This window comes from Alligator sinensis, unplaced genomic scaffold (genome assembly GCF_000455745.1).
Source record: "Alligator sinensis unplaced genomic scaffold, ASM45574v1 scaffold1118_1, whole genome shotgun sequence".
Classification (NCBI taxonomy): Eukaryota; Metazoa; Chordata; order Crocodylia; family Alligatoridae; genus Alligator; species Alligator sinensis.
This window is the reverse complement of record NW_005842070.1, coordinates 2,451,851-2,476,005: the sequence shown is the minus strand read 5'-3', so window position 1 is coordinate 2,476,005 and position 24,155 is coordinate 2,451,851. Positions and strand designations below refer to the sequence as shown.

At 42.0% G+C, this 24,155-nt stretch overlaps 1 protein-coding gene across 1 annotated transcript in view; it reads right to left on the bottom strand.

Moving 5' to 3' along the window:
• Window positions 1-24,155, bottom strand: part of SUSD5 (sushi domain containing 5) — a 70,866-nt gene that overhangs the window by 12,634 nt on the left and 34,077 nt on the right. The window contains exons 3-4 of the mRNA XM_025204110.1: window positions 23,593-23,711; window positions 11,917-12,105 (exon numbers count right to left, since the gene is read on the bottom strand). Coding sequence (XP_025059895.1) covers window positions 11,917-12,105; window positions 23,593-23,711 — 308 coding nt within the window. The remainder of the gene's footprint in view (window positions 1-11,916; window positions 12,106-23,592; window positions 23,712-24,155) is intronic.

The following is a 24,155-nucleotide window of genomic DNA, read 5'->3' as shown; positions in this document are numbered from 1 at the left end:
TCTTATTTCTTTCCCCTTGTTCCTGCATCAAAGAATCACACACAGCAAAATGAAATGGCTATTTATACATGGGGAAAAGGCTGGGAAGACTTGATTCTCTTCCTACTTACTTTGGTGTAATCAGCTTTATTTCTAAGTTTCGTAAATTAGCTCCACCAACTGGACTCTGGGGCAGAGACAGGAGGAGGCCAGTATCAATTAGGTGTAAGTGATAGAGGAACCAAGCCAGCAATGTTACATGATCTTGGAATCATTGGGTTGAAAGGGACCTTGAGAGTTACCTGGATTAACTTCCCTGCCCCATCCACTCTCTCTCTCTCTCTCTCTCTCTCTCTCTCTCTCTCACACACACACACACACACACACACTCTCTCTCTCTCTCTCTCTCTCTCTCTTCACTATTTCTAAACCATTCTAGACAGATGCCTGTCTGGCCTCTTCCCAAAAACTTCCAGTGAAGGAGGTTCCATAAATTGTCTAGGGAGCTTGTTTCACTGTCCTGCAATTCTGAGTAGGGAAGTTTTTCCTGAGATTTGATCTAAATCTACTTAGCAACCATTTCAATCCATTGCCTCCAACCCTGCCCTCTGTGGCAAAGGAGAACAATTGATCTCTCTCCTCTTTATGGCAGCTTTTCAAATATTTGAAATCTGATATTGTGTTCTCCCCCTGCCCTTACTCTCCTTTTCTCCAATGCAAACATATCTAAGTTTCAACCTTTCTTCTTAGCTTGATTTCAAAACCCTTTGACATCTTTTTTACTCTTTGGATCCTTCCTGTCTCTATATAACAGCTTCTTAACCAGGGGGTATGAGAACCTTTTAAGGGTTATGCAGGGTGCCACACAATATTCACAGTGTTAGGTGTGCAGAAATCTATACATAATTTACCAGATAAACCCAGAGATTTCAAATAGGAATCTGTAGTGTCAAAAACTTTCTGACCTGTTGTGGTGTTTCTGATTCCTTTGCAACAGAAGAATGGCTCTTCCTCCATAATCAAGAACTCGCTGAAAATGAAGACCTAGCATTTTTCAACAGGATCCTAGAGTCTAAAAAGGTTGAGAACCACTGTTCTACACCCTCCTGAAATTGTGGTATCCATTGGACACAATATTCCAGTTGAGACCTAACCAGCATCAAGTTAGAGCTATTAGTTCCTATGGGCATTTATTTGTAGATGACACAGGGGTTTAAATTGAAGCAGTGTTTTTTCAAGAACACCACTTCAATTTAAAGCGAAGTAAACCCCCGTGTCATGTACACCCATGTCCTTACCTGCCTCTCTGGCGGCGGGGAGGGGAGAGTGAGCTGTCGGTGGGCCAAGCAGTCCCTGAGCTGCAGTGGGTGGCCTGGTGCTTTCCTTTGTGGCAGGGGCAGCCCTCCCCACCCCCTCCCAGGCAACACCTGCCAGCAAGCACCCGGCTCAGGCAGTCCCGGCAGGCACTGCAGCTGCCGAGGGAAGTACCAGGCCCCCGCGCAGCTCAGGCAGGAAAGCGGGCTCCAGGAAAAGAAAAAAAAAAACCCCCAAAAAGATTAGGCTCATCCCTTTTTTTTCTTCCCTTCAGCGCAGCCTGCCTTCCTGCTGGGGCTGTCTGCAAAGCTCCTAAGCCCCCCGAAGTCTGGTAATTCCCTCCTGTAAGGAGGGAAGGTAAGCTGTAAGGTAGCAAACTAAAACTCCACAGCGGTGTTTTAGTTTGCTGCGCCCCAAAGTCATTTAAGGTGCAATATGTTGCTGAATTTGCAAACTTGTGCAAACAGCAACACCATTAAAGCAGTGCAAAAGGGCATTTAACCCGCTTTAATGTGTTGTCTACAAATGTACTATGTCTTACATACAGTATTTCTGTTAATGCAGTCCACAATTCCACTTGCTTTTTTTGCAACAGCATCATATTGCTTGTTCATATGGAGTTTGTGATCCACCAGAACACCTAGATCCTTCTTGGCAGTCTGTAGCCAGTTATCCTCCATTCTGTATTTGTGCATTTGACTTTTCTTCCCAAGGTATCACACCTTATTTTTGTCTTATATGCATTTTGCTTGCTGTCTATATCCCAGTTCTCTAATTGATCAAGATACTCTTGAATTCTTATCCTATTTTTCAAAGTGTTTAAAACTCCTCCTAGTGCCCCATTGTCTCCACACTTGATCAGGAGGCTCTTTACTCTGACTTGGTGCATCCATGTCATTAATAAAAGATGTGAAACAGCTCTGGACCACCCCGTAAAACCCCATTTGAGATTCCTTACCCAGAGCTATCCCTAGGGGTGTGCAGGGCCCAGGGCATAGCAGTCTGTGCGGGGCCCAGGATGGGTTGGGTGGTGAGCAGCAGGAGCTGGCAGAGTGTGGAAGGGCAAGGGGAGGGGGACCTGCGTGGCCAGAGCTGGCAGCACTCGCCAGCAGCAGCAGAGCCAGCGGCAGTGGCAGCAGCAGCACGTGGCGACCGTGGTGGGGCCTATCCGGCACAGACTGCGGGGCTCCCCAAAGCGCAGGGCCTGGGGTGGTCACCCTGATTTGCCTCCCGCATAGGGACAGCCCTGTCCCTACCATTCTGACACCAATTCATTTATATTTACCATTTGTTTGGAGTTATTTAAGCAATTACCCACTGATGATTTTATCAAGTTTGCCCTTTTTTCTGTTCACATATGACCATGTCATATCAGACTGTGCCAAAGCTTTATTCAAGTCCAGTAATGTCATGCCCACTGCATTCCTCTCATCCACCAAAGTGGTTATCCTGTGAAAAAAGGAAATTAACTTTCTTTATCATCATTTGTTCTGAACAAATCTATGTTGGCAGCTAGTGATCAACCCTTCCTCCTCCAGCTACTTACAAATTGACTGTTTAATGACATGTCAGTGTTTTGCCTTATAATCTTCCAGATAGTCCATTTAAATGTTGCTTGAGTAATAGTTCTGAAGATTGAAATATTTCAGAAAGAACTGGAAATTTTAATTTTAGTCACACAATACCTCCCCTTGGATAAATATTACATTTTTTTTTACATGAAAACACACACAGAGTAAAATGTCCAAAGTGTACAAGTCTTTTTTTCAAAAGAGAATTAATACATTTCATTACCTAAGGGCCAAATTTTTAAAAGTGCTTAGGGCCAGGTTTTTTTCAAGTATGATATTTTTCAAAAGAGTTCAGCACCTGGCTTTTTTAGTGCTCTTGAAATATTGGCCCCTTATTTTGGTGCTTAACTGGGAATACAGCATTTCGAAAGCATGGCCCTACCTCACTAAGTCAATCAAACTTACATTTATAACTGACATGTCATTTTGTAAATGAGACTTGGTCAGTTTTAAAAACTGGTGATGATTTACTTTTACTAAGAACTGCTTTGACTGTTCTTCTATATTGTACAATGCATGCTGGTGTCTATACGTGAGATGAAATAATCACTAGCAAGACCCCACAGCTTCCAGGCATGTGTGTTCTGAAATGGTAACTTCAAATCAATAGAGAGTATTTTCATTCAGTTCTGAATTTTGAGAGGTGCATTCCGTTTTACTTGCCCTACAGTTGTCATGACTGCACAATCCTTTTTTAAAAAGATGGAAATTTCTGCCAAAAATAACTTCTTAGGGGTCTGATACCTCCTTGAACAAACAGTGAAATGTTGACAAGGAAATTCTGAAATACTGTTCCAGTCCTGCGTTTTATTTATTGAATGGAGCAATAAACAGAAAGAAAGGGGTAGAGAGAGAGAGACAGCAAAGAAACTAGTTTAAATTTTGTCTAAAACTAGTTCATTGTGTCATGTTTATTTTTAATGCAGGTAAAAAAGATGCTAGCTGCAAGGCTTGTCTTACAAAGGCAGATTCACAATTAGTGTAAAACAAGTCAATGCAGTGTTACCATTTTTCACTGAGTTTTACAACATTTGGTATTTTTCATAAAGTCCCGGCTCCTTGAGTCATGGTATTCAGCCTTCTTTTTTTTTAACGAAAACGAAATTTCTGTGGTTTCAAAGCAAAATTAGAAAATACATCCTGAGTTATAAAAACAGGAGGTAAATAAAAAGAATCATAAAATATGTTTTTAAAGTCTTATTATTTTCATTGCCAGACTGGCTGCAGCCCAGACAAGATCAGATTGCTAGTTAAAAATCACTAAAGTGGTCAATGTTGCCATTGACTTCAACAGGAGTAGAATTTGGACAACATTGGATATTTTTTTAAATATGACATCCCTAAGTTTTATTACAGGTTAAGCCATAGGCTTCCTGGATGACCTGGACAGCTTGCTTAACCTACGTGTGTCTTTTTTTCCCCTACTCTATAAAATAATACTGTTTCACTGGGCTTTTGATAAGAATAACTACCTCATCAAACTGAAGATGGCAAATAATAATGGAGTATTATTTAAAGTATTTAATAATTTTTAAAGCATTTTTCCCTGCATGATCCTCTTCCTCATCACCATGTAACTAGGATACTATGCCCAAGAGGTGAGCCAGAAGTTCACCAATGTAACTAACAAAGGAAAGACCTATTGCACCTATTCAGCCCAATTGACTTTTCACAAAGAATACAACAGCTCAGCACACACAGTCTAGGGTTAAAAGATGAAGTAATATTGCATATTAAGTGTCATAAAAAAATCTGAAGAAAACTTCAAGGGACAGTCAATTCTGTCTGACCTAACAGAATGATGGCATAAAGTACCATAAAAAATTTTTAAATATAAAACCAATGGGATTGTTTCCAGTTTTCAAAACAAAACAATTATTAATCATTTAACAAACTTTGGGGAGCTGTTAACAAATCACAGCTATGCTAAGAACCTGGGTGTACAAAAAGGCTGTACAAGCAAAGTGAAACACATTTAATCAATTGCTATTCTTTTTCCTGAAATATAAACAGCAAATGCAAGCATAAAGGGGGTTACAGTTTTAGTAAGCTAAAAGAGTTACTCCTATAAGCAAAGAAAAGTGTTTTTGTGCAACATATAGTTTCAATATACAATTGAATACCAACCTCTAAGCCAAAACCCTTCAGGAAAAACACTCAAAAACACCTACTCTGAGCTTTGTCAGAGTTGAATGCTAATGAGATTTCTCTGCTAACCAATGTTTGATATATGTTTCTAAGGAAGGTCTTGGGGAGGGGAGGGATGGGAAGGGGAGAGGCAGCATCTCTATTGAGCCTTCACAACTCCACTTGGCTGTTTTGGCCCTGTGGGCAACACTGAGCAAGATGCTGCTTTGGCCTGCTACCAGCAGGCACAGCAATGGTATTGCACTCGCCTTGGGTCCACTTCCATTTACTTCAATGCAGAGCATCTAGCAACCAGTTTCTCTCTGTAAGAGGAGAACAGAGATAGGAGAGACCCACAGACCCTGCCCCAGCAAGAGTGTGGATGAGGGAGACCCAGAGGTCCTCACCCCACAACATGAGAGGGGTTGAGACCCAGAAGCAAAAAGGACTGTGGAGCAAAAATGTAGAGTCATTGTTCCCCTTCAACAGGGGAGCAGCTAAGGCATATTTTGATGAAAAGGAGAAGTGAAGCCTGGGGAAAGTGATTTTTCACTCAGAAAGGCAAGTTTCTTTGACTTTCAATGAGATGGAACCACATTGCTGAAGGGCTCTACTCTCTTGCAAGGACCAAATAAGGGTCCAGAATCTCAAGCCTGTTCAGACCCTAGAAGAGAGACACTTCAGTTGCAAAGGTAGCATGTCAGGGGGAAGCACACAGAGTAAGACCTGGCCTCGGTAGGGATAGACAATGAAGCAAACTATTGGGAAAGAGAAAAAAGAACATTGGAGGGACAGAAGGAAGAGAGGCAGAGGGCTAAAAAAAAAAGAAAGAAAGAAACTAAAAAGGACTCCAAGAAACCCAGACAAGGTTCTTTGGGTGAATCTGATATCTTTTATTAGACCAACTTAAATAGCTCAAAACATTTTTCTTAGCCAGCTTTCAGGTTTAAAAACCCTTCATCAGGCTGAGTAAGGCTGAGCAAGTGGGTGTGTGCATTCTTCCTGGATGGAATGAATAGTAAAGAAACCAGAGACTGGTATGCATGCAAGAAAGGCAGTCAGTGGAGATGTAAATGGAGTCAGTAGGTGAGAGACAGGCTGGGGGATGGGGGAGAGAAGAAGATGAATGTAACAGGTAAACAATGGAGAGGCACCTGTGGAGTCAGATGATAGGAAGGTTATAATGTGTCATAAATCCAATGTCTATATTTAGTCCATGACTTTTTGTATCCAGGAGGTTAATGAAGTGAAGTTCATAAGCTTGTCTGTGAAAGATATTTTGTAAATTCCCTTTGAGGATTAGAACTGAGAGATTGGAGACAGATTGGTTTTCTTGTGAGAAATGTGCCCCCACAGGTAAGGTAATTGGACATTCTTGTCTTCAATAGATTTCTGGTGTGAGTTCATTCTGGTGCGCAGTCGTTGTTTCGTCTCTCCTACGTATTTTCCATCAGGGCATTTGGTGCAAGGGATGAGATATATTATATGTTACCAAACAACAACTGCGCACCAGAATGAATGCACACCGGAAATCTATTAAAGACAAGTATGCCCAATTACCTTACCTGTGGGGGCACATTTCTCACAAGAAAACCACTGTCTCCAATCTCTCAGTTCTATTCTTCAAAGGGAACTTACAAAACACTTTTCACAGATGAGCCTATGAACTTCACTTCATCAACCTCCTGGATACAAAAAAATCATAGACTAAACATAGACATTGGATTTATGACACATTATAACCTGCCTAACATCTGACTCCCTAGGTACCTCTCCACTATTTACCCACTACATTCACCCCCCTTCCCCCTCCCCCAGCCTATCTCTCACCCACGGACTCCTCAATTTACATCTCTACTGACTGCCTTTCTTGCGTGAATACCAGCCTCTGGCTTCTTTATTATTCATGCCATCCAGGAAGAGCATACATCAACTGCAGATGTTTCCTCAGCCTGATGAAGGGTTTTTAAACCTGAAAGCCTGCTAAGAAACATTTTTCCAACTATTTAAATTTGTCTAATAAAAGATATCAGATTCACCCAAAGAACCTTGTCTATGTCCTTAGACCAACACAGCTACAACCTACACCCCTCCAAGAAAGCCAGGCAGAGAGAAGGGAAGAGAAAAAATGGAGTGACTGTTGACAAAGACCAGAAGGAAAGTCAAGAGTGACCCATTACAAGTGACTTCTATTTGGGTACCCCGAACTGCTGCCAAAGTCATGGTGTCCTCCCTGAACATGGGCTGTATAGGCAAATAGAAAGGAACAGCAGTAAAAAAAAACAATGCAATTGAAAATACAACAAAAAGACATTTTGTTTTTCAAAGCTTTAAAGAATATCTTGTGACAAATGTTACTTGAAAGAATGAAACATTGATTGTATCTAGCAGAATCCCTTAGATGAAATTATTTTGTGGAGAATTTTGAATGACCTGGTTGTAGGTACAAAAAAAAGATGCTGTGGTTCATTTTTTCTTTCTCATGATGATTCAGTATATTTTCAGATGTTTCAGTTTACACTATAGTGCATGACAGTGCCTAATGATGTTCTTTATACATCAGTTTTAGATATAGTTTAATTTAAAAATCTTCCTTAGTGGAGGAAGGAGTAAGCCATATGTTAATTAACTTTGCTGAGCATAATTAATTGGAAGGTGTATTTAATACCAGAAGAGGCATACCTTCTAAGATACCATAGATAAGAAGAAGCAGGAAATAACAATACCAGACCCTTCTACACAAATGCGAGCTAATAGATTTTGGAAAAATCATGACAAAACAAATATTTATAAGAAGGAAGCAGTTTGCAAATCAGTAGTACTGAAAGAGTTAGAAAGGTCATGGTGGACAACACATTTAATATGATCTTACAATGCAATGTGCCACCCTGGTTTTGGGCTTCATTCAAAGAGAATTTGTTCAACTCTGATAACACCATATCTATGCTACAGAATTAAATTCTGAACACATTTTGTAAAAAATCATATATTTGACAGGATTCAGGAAGCAGTAAGAGGGTATTGAACACTTCATAGAATCAGGTCCCAACTCCCACTGAATTTAAAAAGAGCACTTTTAGTTTGGGTCCAAAATGAGCAAACACCTGCATCCTAAGCAAATCTCAGTTTTTGAGAGTCTTTGAGATACAGCCTCAATAAAAACATTACAGTAGGGACTCAGGTCTTTCTCTGTATATTTATAAAAAGGCATAGAGGTTTTCGTACCTGCACTGTATGCTTGCTTTTCGTACCCAAAGACGAGTGCAAACATCCGTTTTTCATTTCAGTAGCCCAGGATGTAGCAACTATGTGGCTTCTTATAAAAATAAACATAGTACAAAATATACAAGACCTGCATTCATACCTTGTGCATGGTATCTGGTAAACAATGTATTTGGCGCTCTATCCATATCCGAGGGCATAACTCCTTTAAACTGCTTTGAAAACATCTCTGGTTTGATTGTAACATCAGTAGTTACCCTTCCTTGAGTAAATAAAACTAGTACATAAAAGATCTACGAGTCACATCCCACATCAGAATGAAAAAAAAGGAAAAAACCAACCATAAAGGGGCTGGTTCTGATATTAAATACATAGTTGGCTGGATATGCTCAGAGCTTATTTCCAGTAAATGGGACTTGATGCTTAATACTAAAGAAAAAGGGGATTTGTAAGAATAAGGGATTCGAAAGACTGTGACTATGGAAGGCCTGGTTGATAAATCAAAGAAAATCTTTTGAAAAGCCTTTATATTGAATCCCATCTCTACCAAAGCACAGCAGCAGTTTGGTATTATGAAGTCTCATCTCATCAACCCACAAAGATGATTCCAGCAGGTGTTGATGGATGGATGGACATACTGAGTCATAAGTGCCACTTGACTAATGCTTGAAAATTTACTAAGCTGGCTACAGTTTTATATATGACAATAATCAAATCCACCCCTTCTTTATACGCAGGCAGCCCTCATTCAACTTTTCTATCACTCCAGTCTTTGCCAATCTCTTTCTTCCCCTTTGCTCCCATCAGTTGCATCTTCCCTGATTCATTTTGACCAGTAGTGATGACCACATCTAAGAGCCTGGAAATATTGGAAGAGAATCCTGGTACAAACTGGCTGGAGTAAGCTTCCAAAAGCCCAACAAAATAAAGAAAACAGGAGATAGCAAGCTTTCTGTGGAAGTACAAGGAAGACAAATTGGGCAGAACACTACACCAAGTCAGTTACTGTGAAGGCATGAACAATTACTCCGAAGTCTGCAGAGATACTATCCAAAACAAATAACATGACGTGAATAACCATCACTATGCTTCTTTCTTCATCTCCTTATAACAAGGTATTTAATATAATTCACAGATTCCTTGTAATCAGACAGGGATGTGCCATGAGCACCTCTGCCATGGTCTCAAACTTGCAACTTCTAAGCTGTCAACCATACACCTTAGTGCCCACACCACCTCAGCCCCGATGACTAGCCTTATTTACACCCACTGTATCTGATCAACCTCATGCTGCAACATGAGTGAATGTGCAGGCAGAGTTTGACCCACACTCTTTTGCAAAGAATGTGCTCATGCCGTGTTAGGGCCAACTTTACCAATGGTGTAACTCCATTTGGTTTTGTGTATATAGTCCAAGGATAAATGTGCTATTAATTTATCTTCGTTTACCAAAAAGGAAGTTTCTGCTAGTAACTTTAGAACAGGTAATGATAAATCAGTTTATCATCCTCTGGTCATGTCTACATGTGCGCTTTAATGCACATTAGCCTATTTTAATGCACATTAAAGCATTGCTGAATAAATGTTCTATTTAGTAATGCACATTAAAATAAGCTAATGTTCATTAAGCATCATTTAAAAACCATGGGCTCCTATAGACATGCAAGGAGCTGGCTCCATGCACTGGAAATCCAGCACTTCAGAGCAGACCCAATTAATCGAGTCTGCTGGTGCAGGGAAATAGAAGCACTCCAGGAGCTTCCGGCACCATGTGTGTCGTAGGGCCCTAAAGTGCCTGCTCCTTTAGGGGAAGAAACTGCCTAGGGAGAGGGCCCTAGGAGCCAGGCAGAAACCCCACAGGTGTAGGTTACTATGGTAGCAGGCTAACGAGGGAATTAGCCTGCACCTGCATCTGGTTAGCTGACCAGAAGATGGCAGGGCCCTGGGCCCATCTGTGGGCACAGAGACAGGGGTGCAGAGAGCCCAGTGATGAAGGAGAGGCTGAGCTATAGCAAGGCTTCAAAGGGACAATGTTTGAATACAGTCTGCAAGGCATGGGGTGTGGTAAAGGGATGGTTTTGCAGCCACACATCTAGCCCATAAGGCTGAGGTTGTCCCGTGAGGCATCCATTTTAAGCAGGACCCAAAAATGGGTGCAAGAACCTACCGGGTTCAGTGGAGTCCATCAGGACCATGTCCAAACATAAACTCGAGGGCAGCCTCCCTATTTATTATAATTACCAGCAAGGTGTGGCAGGAAAGAAAAAGGGTGCCTGTTGGGCAAGACTGGCACAGTCACAGTGCCCTAGAGGCATCATGGCCATCCCTGGGGACCCCACACCATGACAATATGTATCAGCATCACCGCGCTGAAAAATGGTGGTGGGGCGCTTAGAACTAAAGCTCATTCAATGAACTTAAGTTCCAAGTGCTCTGCTGCCATTTTTCAGCATGGGGGACACTGATACACATGACATTCATGCACTTTTAATTAGTGCGGCTCACTAATTAAAGTGTCCCCCTGCGCCTTCCGGAGCATGTATAAAAATGCACATTAAAACAAGCTACTGTGCATTTTCCTAGTACCTCACAGTGGAGGTACTATATTTAATCCACATTAACTAAAGCAGATTAATGCACATGTAGACACACCCATTATATTTTTATCATCTATTAATTTTACTGTGGTAATGCCAAAGGCCCCTAATCATGATCACCACCCCATCATACCTGGCTGCTTGACACACATACAGGAAGACAGGTGTAACCCTGGATACGTGCTATATCAAAAAAGGTATTAAGGGCTTTGTGCTTCCAGTGTTTGGGTGGAAAATTAAACCATTTTGTTCTCTGTGTTATACGGCATTAAACTAGCATGCACTTACTACTTCCATTTGTTTTTGTTATGATGTTATTGTCTGATACCTCGTATTAAAACTTCTTTGTTCATGGGCCACATAGGCTAATAGCACAGATGCCAGTTTTTGACAACTTTTTCCAAGGGGCAGCTAACAGAGATAAGTTGGAGGTCTTGAGGTAACAAGGAGGGCATAGCTGCTAATGGAGGCATTCATGTGCATCCTGTTGAAAGAGTTTTCTTCCCAGTAGCATATTCCTTTAATAGGACCAAAAGAGCTTGAGAAAATAATTAAAACATGACCATAATGCTCAAGTAGTCCGGGAAAAGGAGACTTCTAGGTCACCAGCTAATTTGCTAAACCGTCCATAGATTTCAGGTACTCCCCATTCCCATCTCATCTCCCTGCACTTCACCTTCTCCTAACTCCTACGTTATATTCCCTTTCTGCTCCCTGCTCCCTTATTTGCCTCCCTAGGAGGAGTATCTCTGACTGCTATTTAAAGTACAATCCTTCCTGCCTACCTTTTCTAATACCACTTTAGAGCATGGATTCCCTAGTCTAATCTAGTTACCTACCTGAACACTCATAGCTTCTGGAGAAACTGTTGTCCTGAGCTCACCATGAGAATATCCAAGAAGTAGCTGGCTTGGTACTTAGTAAGGGTGCTGAATGCCACCACAAGAGTAAGTGCAATTTGCATGAGTAGCTGGAGAGAGGCTGCTATGCCGAAGTCCTGCAGAGACCTCCAACAGTCCAGTCCCCAGCAATTCCCCAAAACCAGGACAGTCTTGGCTGATGTATTAGCAGCTATAGTTGTTTAGGACCTCAGTGTGCATGCTTACCTTTGACGCAGGCCTGAACTTGCCCATACCATTCTCCACAGCTGTCACAGAGCAATGTAAAAGCAGTGTCTTTGTTGCCCATGATGTAGCCCTGGGCACAAACATAGAGCAGCTCATCGCCCATTTCAAAACCAGTGTGACCATGCAGGATTGTGTGAGGGAAAGATGGTGGATCCCCACACGGCTTGTCTAAGAAGAAAAAAGAAGAAGAAAAAACAAGAATGGTAGGAGAAACTTTAACCTGTTTTTTAGTTGTACTGCTTAGGGATGGGGCTTGACTAATAACTGTGAAAATAGACCTAGATATACCAGCTGAACCCCTCCAACACATTTCTGTGTAACACTACCAGGTTAATTCTATGTTGTCTGTGAAGTAGTTGTCAGGTGGCAGGAACTAACCATACCCCAGTCAAACAGGAATGAAAAGCACAGATAGCTACTTCCAATTCCCTGAGCCATCTAGTACTCTACCCAACTGTATTTCTAATCTAGCCTGTGTTTCTCATAATAGGAGTTAATTCAGAATCTCATAGTGCCTTCATAAAAGGAACCTAACCTGTGATGCAGAACCCTGTGCTCTTACCGTCACAAAGTGGTGAGGTTTGCACAGCCGTAAATTATGAGAAACTGAGGTACTAAACCTGCACAGATATCAGGAAATAGAATCTAAGATGCATGTAAGAGCAGAACGTATTTTGAGACTATTTACAAAGGCAACACTGAGAACCTGAAAGTGAAAAAGACTATACACAAAGTGAAATGTACTTAATTGAATGCCTTTATTCTACCTAAAAGAAATTCAAGTATAAACAATCAGCAGCAGCCATGGTGAAAAATGAGCTGAATCGGAAACATTATTACAGTTATAATAATCAAAGATGACATTAACAACAGCCAGATCATCTAGCTGGTAACAGTGATATGGGAATGCTCTTCCTGAAGATTTCTCCTTCCCTCTAAGGGAGTTGGTAAAGAAGGATCAATCTCGTCTATGACCTTTCCCCTTCCTGTCCCAAATTCCACAGAGTTCCCTTTGAAAAGAGGGCCTAGGATGCTAAGACCCAAATCTTACCAAAACCCCAATGGACAGTGTTTAGCCTTAGAATATATGAACTCTTCCATAGCCCATTACATACTTGGGAACCTCTTCACTAATCTCAGAGCCACCAATGACTGTGGAAAACATTGTCAATCAGGCTCGGATCCCATTGGATATTTTCACTCATATCCAGTGATGACTGAGTTCCCAGTAAAGATATGTTTGTTTATTTAAAGATTTTTTGTTGCTAATAACTTTGTACAGAAAATACAGAAAATACTAATCCTGCAAGTAGATTCATTAGATGTTAGCATATCTATTTGTCTGTACTTTCTCTCTAATTTGGGGGTTGGCCTTATGGCCTGAACTTAATCTTTATGAATTGAGTGTATCTGCCACTAGAGGACACCCTAATGGGGCTAAAGCTTTGAAGTCTATTATCCACTCCTTACACGCTACCACATGACACCTTCAGGTGTTAGTGGAAGTTACACACTTACACATTGACAACAGAACAGACCTCTTTGTAGTTACACAAGGCTCAGTTCATGCTCAGTCTCATTTAGACTAGGCATCTGAAGAAGTAATCACAGTAGTTAGCAGCTAATGTGTTTCCTGTGAAATGGTAAGAGTGAATGGAGATTGACAAGAATGAGAGGAATAAAAAATATTTTATTGCCATAATGAAAAATTAGAGCCCATTAGGTGTACTTTCATTAGCACAAACAGCAGTGATGTGTCTGCACTGAGGAAAGAATAGACTCCAAAGCATTATAGTAATAGAACTACTAACCTGAAAGTATCATCTATAGAGTCCAAATGGTTGATTATATCATGTGGAAAGGGTAAGATTTAGCACTTCCATTTTCAAATTTGCAACAGAATTGATATGACTTCTACAAAGTTCCAGGATGTAAAGTTGAAGGGTGCCTTCTACAGGAACAAGCTAACAGGAGATAAATGGAGCATGTTCTCTTTCAGAGCTTGTCACACAGTTTAGCTGTTTTCTATAGCCTCCCAACCATAAACAAAAATGTGAGAACTGACAATTTAAATGGAAAAAGAAAAGGTGAAGTATTCAAGAACCTAGGAGAGGTGAAGAGCTCAATCAACTCTGATGGCCTCTGACTACAGCACTACGTAAACATAAATCACATCATGGATGACTGCCCTAAAAATACCTGGCACAGATGCCTACACATGCCCATCTACACCTAACCCAGCAGCTAAGCAGTTTTCAGAGAGATGGGAAGCAACTGACCGTATCAAAAATAGTTCAAAACTTTCAAAGATTTGTACAATACAGGTCAGTAACTACTCTGGAGAAATTTTCTGTTCCTAAATAGTAGTTTGACAGAGCTCTATCAGTGTCCAAGTACGTTGCTATTTCATTGACACCAATAAAATAATTTATTCTGTTTAAAAATGATTGGATGGAGAGTCATAAATTAAATGCTTTTAAGGGCAGAAAGGACCATTTTTATTCATTAGACTGACTCCTAGCATAAACAAACCATATATTTCACCAAGTGGTTTCTGAAAGCCTCAGGCATAACCTCGGGTAAAGTATATCTTTTGAACAGGGATCTGGCTTAATTTGAAGATGACGAAGGTGATGGACCATCCTTTCATGTAGAAATTAATTGTTCACTAACCTCACTGTAAAACTCTGTGCTTTATTTTTAGTCTGAACATACAAAGTTTCAGTTTCTGACCATTGGATCTTGTTATGCCTTTGCTAGAGCCCTCAGCTATTAGAAATCTCTCTTTGTGGGTTCTTCTCGACTGTGATTAAATCTACTCCTAACCTTCTTTTTTATGCTAAATAGATGTTCTTGTTTTTTTCAGTGTAGAACAGGTTTATTGTGGGAATGGAAAAAGAAGAATCCTTATAATGCCAAGTGTCCACTGTGTATTTCACTTGAGTGTGCCCATTCATGTTAGCCTAGCTCAAGTGAAAGAAACCACATTGTGAGAAGCACTGGGATTTTTGTGGGCATATCACATGGGTCTTGGTGTTGATATGAGCTGGTCTCTGAATTATTTCTCAGTGTATTGTGGGAGAATCTATTTTTTCATGGTCTTAGCCTAGCAACTCATTTAAGTATACCACTTCCAGGTTGGCATGCCTAATATTTCTGTTTGTATTCATTGTATCAGCCATTGGTAAGGCATTTATCTAACTCAGAGCCACAATACGTGTTAACCACTGGTATTAATGCAACACTTATTCTGGGACAAAGGAACATGAAACGTAACAGAGAATGTTTTGGTAGCAACTTTATGCAGGTGCATGTACTGAGGAGAACTAAAGCAGGTTTTCAAAAATGAGGACTCTTCCTATGCTGTCTAGCAGTTCTGGAGCAGCACTCTGCATAAGGAAAACTGCTGATCAGTCAGGCCATCTTCTCAGAATACAGACACATTTTCAGGGACTTCCTGGCTGTTGGAGTCTTTGGTTTTTCAGTACACAATCATGATGTAGTTGATGTAGCATAGTGGTCCAGGAGCCTATAGAAGCTCTGTAGAAGCACTACCACCTGTAGAAGCCCTGCAGAAGCAATGTTGCAGACACAGCAAGCTGTGTACAAACATGGGGCCCAATGCCAGCCTGGACTATACTGATATATGACTCCTGGTGAAGAAGTGTGGAGCAAGTGCATAGCAAGAAAATATGGCCCAAAGTAATTGAGAAAAGGGACTGGAGGACTAGCAGCACTTTTGTAGGTTAGGCCTCCACCCACATTACAGTGATGCCATTTATCCACACTACGGGCACCTTATACATGTGACAGACCTCTGCTCCAACATGTGCTAAGCATAGCAAGCATAGCACAGGAGCAGATTCAATTAATCAAGTCTACTGTGAGACTGCTGGAACATGCTAATTAGCACACTCCAGCAGCCTCCACACCACATGTATTCAACATCCCCACGTTTCAAAATGGCAGCGGGGGTGCTTTAACTAAAGCTCATCAAACAAAGTACAGGATGCTGAATACGGGTGAAGCTGCAGGTGCTTTAATTAGAGCAGACCTCAGAGTCCCCCCTCCACCACACAGCATGTGTATATATGCCCTAAGTATTAGCAGTACTTGAGCTCCAGTTTATACTCTGTTTCAGCCACCTCAGATGAAAAGCACCACCACACTTGAGCAAAGGGTTTTTGCATGTGGACATAACTACTCGCACTAGGGTTACCATGCAGGTGTTGAAGCTAACTGAACTGTGTAGGACAGAAAAGGCCTAAGAATATTCATCACCAACAAACTGGTTAAAGCTGGTGATGGCTTTGACAAAAGAGCTGCTAGGATGTAGTAGATTTTTCTTTCCAAGACAATTAGAAGGTCTTTCAGAATATCAGATGGCATAGTCAGTTCTAATTTGGACTTCAAGAGTAATAACCATCTGAAAAATAATGTTAATCTCAAACAATACTTGGAAAAGAGTTAGTGGCAGACATCTCCCTGATAGAGAGTGAATATAAGTCATTTTAGGATAATAAAATTTAGGGGCTCGCTGACAGATTTTTGGGGCCGATACCAATAGCTGATTTTTAAGGAGGCATATCAGCTGATACTGATCCCATTTCCAATACACAGTCTGGTAGCTTGAAGAGCAGTGTCCGGCTGGTAAGTCTGTTGTGGTGGAAGCAGGTGGGGGGGAAAGGAGGAGGGGCAGATCGAGGCCCCTGTGGTGAGGGAGGGAGTGGGGTTGGGGTTGAGTTGAGGTTGGGGCTGGAGCAGAGGCTGGAGGAACCGCGGCCTGGCAGGGGCGGGGCACAGGACGGAACCACAGCTTGTCCAGGGAATGTGGGGGTGGGAGTGGCTCCCGCTGCTGCACGCACCCCAGGAGAGCTCGGGGTGGGGTGTGCCCTCCAGATCTGCACAGGGTAGGATGGGCTGCAGCTGCAAGCTGGGGCTGGGATGGGCTGGGCTCTTCCCAGTGGGGGTTGGGCCAGGCTGTGCTTGGGGCAGGCAGCGGTGGTGAGGAGAGAGGTGCCGGGGGGGGGGCTGCAATCACCCCAAAATTCCCAATAGCTCTCACACATACACCCCACAGCCACTTCCTGTCCCACCCCATCCTCCCCGAGTGCATCCCTGCCCAGCCCCAAAAGGGAACAGCCCGGTGCAGCCCCAGCTCAAGCCTGCAGCTGCAGCCCACTTCACCCCACCCCACCCTACCCCACACAGATCCAGGGGACACATGTCCCCCATGCTTTCCCAGGGTGCACGCAGCGGTGACAGCACCACCCCCGTACCCCCTGCATGAGCCGCATCTCCATCCCATGCCCTGCCCCACCCCGCTGGGCAGCCCCGCTCCCTCCCTCACCGCGGAGGCCTTAATCTGCGCCCCCATGCCCCTTCCCTCCCCCCTCCCCTGCCACTACAACAGACTTACCAGCTGGATGCAGCTCTCCAAGCTGCCAAGCTGTGCTCCCTGCCACCTACATGGGCTGCTGCAGCTACGCACATGCATAGGGCATTTATCAGCTACATTACTGGCCACATCAGGCCAATTTCCAATAGTCAATTTTCTTTATATCTGTGCCAATCCAAGATCGGACCGATATATCGGTGGACCTCTAATAAAATTCCATTTGCAATAGAAAAACTTGCTTAACTTAAATTAGGTGTAACTCTTGGAGCTGTAAAGCCTTTCTGAGACACCTTCACTAAATGTTATGCACAGAAATCTAAAACAAGTTGATGGGGCTAATCGTGTTTTATAGAGATGCACATTTCCGTTTCTTCAGAATCCTTCTGGAAGGACTGATAATCTTTCCAACCAGCATTCCATATATTTCACCTACTCGCTGACTCTGGAGGCTACTATGAGACATTTTGCTTTGGGTTTCTTTGAAGATCAGCCACTAAGATAATCTATGAGTAGAATTATCCCAGAGAGGTATCTGTAGTTTTTGGTAGGTTGTGTAATCACTGACAAATTACTAGAGCTCACTTGTAACTCCCAGCTCTTCAGAGGGACGCTTGTGTTTTGGAAAAACTGTTGGTGGGTAGTTGCTTTCTTTCTTGATGCCCAGATACATGGAATATTTCTTTTTCCATAGAAACATTGAGAAAAAATAAAATGCAAGGAGCCAAAACACTAATATAACCATATATAGCTTGTAAGCTAGTGATGTTAAGATGCCAATATCTCTTTCATCAGAGTATGACTGGTAAGAATAGCTTTTTTTGCTAGTATAAATGACATCACCAGGAACATGGAAATTCACCTTCAGACATATGCAAAGTTTTAGAAAAGAGCATTGCATCAATGCAGAAATTGAAAATCTCCATATTCATGTTAATGCACAGAAAATAGGATCAATTGACTTTATACATAGTAAATTGTAGTTTGCTCTTTTAAAGGACATTTGCCTTAGAGAATCGCAAAAGTTCATTTTCCTTTATTTGCTGAAGAAAGCGTAAATTGGGTTAACTATATAATCCATCAACCCCTGGTTATGCCTAATAACATTTTATTTGCATTTATGCCATAGACCACTACAAGGTGCTGCCTGTTCATTTTTTTAGAACAGTAGCAAATGAGAGTCTAACAGACCTGAGATTTCACTTGGTGCTTGGAAAATCTGAGAGTCAAACAAAAAATGAACCAGAAAAGCTCAGGAGCTGGTGATAAAGGTATTTTTCTAGACTTACTTGAAAAAAAGAATTGCACAGGAAAGGTACAAAGTCAGCCAAAAGAGTTGTACTCAAATATGATACTGAGTACATTTCTACAGGAACAACATTTGATGAGAAAACCCTTTGATTTTCTTTTTTTTTATTTCTTTCATATTTACATGTATTGTTATAAGCTTTGCTGTGGGAGGGCTTAATATACATGGGCCACATCTGGCTTGCATGGTATATTTATGAGGCCTGCATGGCATATTTAGAATTGGCATTAAACTCCTACATTTTTTTTCCAAAAAGGAAAATTCCCAGCTCTTAGGGAATGTCAACTGAATATAAATGGATTGTTATTATTGAGAGGTAGCTAGAATATTTCCTAGTTCTTAATACAAGCAGTAATGATGACGATACAGGATTTTGATTCTGAAGAGCTGAAACTACCACTTGTGAACCCTAGGACGTTCTTTCAGCAAACATTCAATTACTTTATGCCAGCATTTCTCAAGCCCTATGAGTTTATGTCTTACTGTAGGAAAGTGAGCACTTTCACACCCTCTGTACTTCAGCCCACCTCTGCTTCACCGCTGATTTTCTCACATCTCCTGTTTCAGCTGCTGCTGCAAATTCCTATTACCAGTGACTGGCAAGGGAATCACCAGCAAGGAGAACTGGCAACACAAAAACAGCAGTGGCAACAGCCGGAGTGTGGGAGCTTTGAGAGAATCGGTGGAGAGGAAAGCACCAGCTGAAGTATAGAAGGCATGAGAGAGGCTGAAGTAATGGCTCACTCCGGATTGCTGTATTGATTCACATATGCTCTCTCCTTCTGACAGAAACCTTTAATGCTCCTCCCAGAGGGGCACACCCCACCATTTGAGAAACGCTCCTCTATACTATCATCGTGCTCATTTACAGACTGTCATACGTGCGCACAATGCTTTACCTGCATTCTGTTGCCTCAGCTAACACTGTTGGAGCCTATTCCTGAAAAACATTGAGTAGCCCCTAACAAGATGAAAAGACCTTTGCTTCTGTTTACATCCCTTCCCCTAGGAGCTTTATTCTTCTCTCAGCACTGACTTAGATTGACTGATTTCTGATTTACACAAATAATAATGAGATAGGCATGAGATACATGAGGGCTTATTTTAGATAAAGGTACAAAAGGGAGAAATTACATGAAACAAGAAGGTGGGGATGAGGGTTAATGGGCATCCATTCACAGAACACTTCGTTAACAGGAAACTCAGTTCTAAGAGAATCTGTGTATTCAGCATCTTCCGAGATAGTTCTGCGATTTTAGAGCCAAATATTGACCTCATTCAGGTCAATGCGCTTCTGTCATACCTTTCCAATGGATCATATTTTGCCTTTCAATGTATTTTTCAGACTTGCTACAGTAAATATGCTACTATTACATCAAAACCATGTTGCTTTTTTTTCATAAAAATATAAAATCTAGTTAAAAAAAATTCTATGAACATCCTATATGCATTATAATAGTGATATTACATTGAGACAATTAGCAACAGATTGAAACAATAGCAGTTGGCTCTGTAGTGAAATGGTCAGCAACCACGTCCTGTGCAAAAAAAGATACTCTTCACAATGTGAGGAAGTGTGAAAAAACTTCAGCTTTCAAAAGGAACTTCAGAGATGCTAAACCCAGATGCTACAGCTTTGTCTTGACAGATTTGGGGCTCATTATCACTCAACCTTGGATTTAAAGTCCCTGTTAAAACATCCATTGTTTATAAAAAATCTTTTGAGTATTCAAACTGAGGACACATTCCTGCCATCCAGAAATGTTTCTGTGCTAAACACCATGACATGAATGTGTTGATGTAGCCTTCTCTTTCTCTCACCAGGAGTCAACCTGTCCTGTACAAATCAGCAGTTCCTAAATGGTCTGTTAATATGTAATATTTCACTTTCCCCATATCTATGGCAAAGTACAGGCAGCGAAAAAGCCGGAAGCTTAATCAATTCAATTGCAGGTTAGGCTAAACTGCATAGATTGAATCCATAAGCAAGTGAACAGACATTCACTTTTGATTCCGGAAATGTAGCCACATGTTTGCAGTGGCCCAGGCCAGAAGCCAGAGGGCACTAGAGCATGCCTCCTTGCTCAGCTGCAGCAGACTGCTTGGGCCAAGGCCAGCGCACCCACCCTGTGGTGGGGGGGGGGGAGGAGTTGCAGGGGAGGTGTAAAGTGTCTTGGGATGCTGGGAGACTATGAATTAATCTGGAGGGGATCTGGAACAGAAATTCAATAAACTGATTTAACCTAAATCAGTTAAGTCTGATACTACATCCATCCAGGTTTATGTTAAATGGGTTTTGGCCATTTTGAAAGCAGTTTATGTGCACTGAACTTCTGTTGTGTTACAGATTTGAAGTGTTTTCTGATCATATACACTAGTTTATGTGTAATTTCTGCCCATAGCCCAGGAGTATCATAAAACAATTTATTCAGTGTTTGAAAATATATGGAATGTTTTATGTTTTTGTTTTACTTATGTATTTTTATTGCGGCAGTGCTGTGCAGCCCATCATAGACTCAGGCTCTGTTACACTTGGCACTGTATAAATGCAGAACACAGATCTACTTCCTGCCCAAAGAACTTGCAGTGTAAGAATATGGACCTGGACATGGTGCAATCAGCTTTACACCAGTAAATGTAAACTCTCCACTGGGGTAACTGCTGGATCCAATAGAGCAGGGCCTGGCCACCTTTTTCAAGCTGTGGGCTGGAACAGCCCAGCCCCAGTCTGGTGCAGTCTGGGTGACTTCATCAGTACATCAGTGGTGGGGGGCGTTCCCTGCACCCCTGCCAAAACTGCTCATCTGGTAGCTGTGTCCATGCACCATTGCTTCTCCCAGCCCCCTCCTTCTCAGGTGGTGCAAGCACAGATCTAAGCTGAAAGGCTGGCTGTGCCAGGGCCAGGGAGCTGGAAGCTGTTTCCATGCTGCTGGGGCTTCTCCCTAGCACCAGTGAAGTTCTGCTCTGGTTGGAAGCTGCATTTATTTAAACAGCAGCCTTTGGGATGGGGAAGGGAGCAGAGAGAAGCAGCTGCAGCAGCAGCAGCAGCAGCAGCAGGGGTACAGCTTCCAGCTCCCCAGCCCTAGCACAGCTCTCCTCTGACTAAAAGCTGTGCCCATGCCACACAGCCCTGAGAGGGGCTGGGGGTGGTGAGAAGCAGCAGCAATGCAGAATGGCTTCCAGCTCCCTGGACCCAGCACAGCTCCTAGCTGCTCAGCCCCAGAGCAGGCATGGGCACAGGCAGGGGAAAGCCCTGTGACTCCATGGGCCAGATTCAGTGGCTTCACAGGCCAGATCTGGCCCACAGACTGCATGTTGCTGACCCTTGCAATAGAGAATTACCCCAGAAAGAATCAAGGGTAACCTACCAGTATAAATCATTCCAGTTTAGGTTTTGTCTGTCTACATCCATCCTGGGTTAGCTATTTGTTAAAGGCAAGCAAGTTGTTACTTGCTCCCCTGCCACCTAGCAGTGAGGTACTGATATAGCTGGCTATTCTGTAAGTAACTTTGGAATTGCTGCACATCTGTCTGTTCCTGATTCTGGTGTAATTTACATTGGTATGCAACACCAATGTGAGTTATACCAAAGTATGTGGTATGTTAATGTGTCTGTGCCCTAAGGTTAGAGGTAACAGGTGAAATGCAAGAGAAACACAGACAAAGGAGTATAGGAAAACAATGGGGCGACGCTGGTTAGTGGAATAGGCAGTAACACCAGCAGTCTAAGCTTTGGCAAAGATATTACAGTTATCATGGCAAACGAGAGCTTTAAGAAGGATTTGAAGCAGGAGAATGAGATGGTTTAGTGCACGTTTATCTAGAAAGCCTCTTTTGTATGAGAGGCAGTGAGGAGGAAATCGCAAAAGTGCTTTTATTAAAAATGCAACAAATGGTTGATGAAACTGGCAAGCAGAGGAGAGCATCAGCACTTGTGAGTTTAGCCAGTTTGTTCCTCTGCTGAAAGGTTAAACTTTCAAACTCAGGAGTGGATTTTAAAGTACAATGCATTTACTAGCAATAACTGTTTTTCTCATAATTTCTCTTTTCTTGTCAGTCCCTGTGCCTGAGCAACCCAAAACTTTGGTAAAGCTCTTGAAATGGAAATCTAGTTTCATGTTTAGGTTTTAATCAGGATATAGCCAATATCCCAAACGCCTGGTCTATACCTGGCAGAAAAAAGGGGAAAGGGGAGAAAGATGCTTACTTGGAAAGCAGGTGGAAATTTTTGGAACTTGGTAAAAAAAAGAATCTTCTCCTGGCTCCACACCAGAAAATTTGAAAAATCTTTTTAAATGCTGAAGTGCAAGTTCTATGAGCTTGGTAATAAATTTGGAATGAATTTGAGGTTTGGGGATAAAGATGAGAGGAGGATAGTGGGATTCGTATTGTGTGGAGTTGTGGGAAGGAGCAGGAGGGGATAAATTACTGTGCAGAGATGAGGAAACATGGAAGCTTACATCAGTGGAGGCACTGTGAAGCTGCCAGGTTCTGGGGGAGAAAGGGAAAAGAGCACAAGACTTCTGTGGATATTGATTTGGGTTGTAGTAGCACTGTTGATGGGAGATTGGTACCTGTCTTTGTGTATATTTGGGGGGAATGAATGTGTTTTTTAATGTGGGAGCTTTTATTTTATCATTTAGATCCATGAATAAATACAGTTTAAAAAAGGTATTGTCCCAATTCTTCAATGGCACAGCATCCGCTGTAACTCTAATAACCCATAGGAAAACATACTAGACATCTCATGAGTTGTACTGGTTGGCTGCAAGATTAGAAATGAGGTCTTTAGCTGTGCAGTCTTGGATGGTTTCTTCCTTGATTAACTGCAGGATATCTTTTCTAAAATTCCCACTATTGCTTCCACCAGTAAGAAATTTGAAGGAAAAAATCCTACTGTAGATGCCACAATAGTGAATGCACATTATTTCAATAACATATGAATGCTGACCTTCATCCTTCACACAAAGAGCATCATATCTGCCACTCAGAAAGGGGTCGGTTTCAATTTTAACATCAATGGCTTTCACATTCTGCTGCTTGCTGCCTGTCTTACTGCATACCATTGTCCTAAAATAGAGAAGACAAAAAGAAATCAAAGTTCTCTTTTAACTATACCATGCTTGCTGGCATTTGGTGATTTTACATCACTTCAATCAGGGAGTATCATTGCATAAGTCTTTATAAAGAAAGGGTCAAAGTGTTAAAGGAGCTTAGAGGTAGACATGTAGAAAAGGGAAACTAAAAAAGGAAGTAATTTAAAGAATGCCTTCCCGTGTATCATTTCAAGTGCACAGGAAGCCATAACAAAATGTTGGATTAGCAGTTTGTGCAACATAAATCTAACTATTAGTGAAATCTCAATAGTGTGCAGGTCACTTGCACCAGAATTTTCAGTTGGCCCCTGTGGCCATGTCCAGATGAGCTGCAGACACATCTGCAGCACCACATATTCAGCTGTTCTCCGCACTGCAAGATAGCAGCATCGGTGGGGAGGGAAGGGTTGACCCTGGG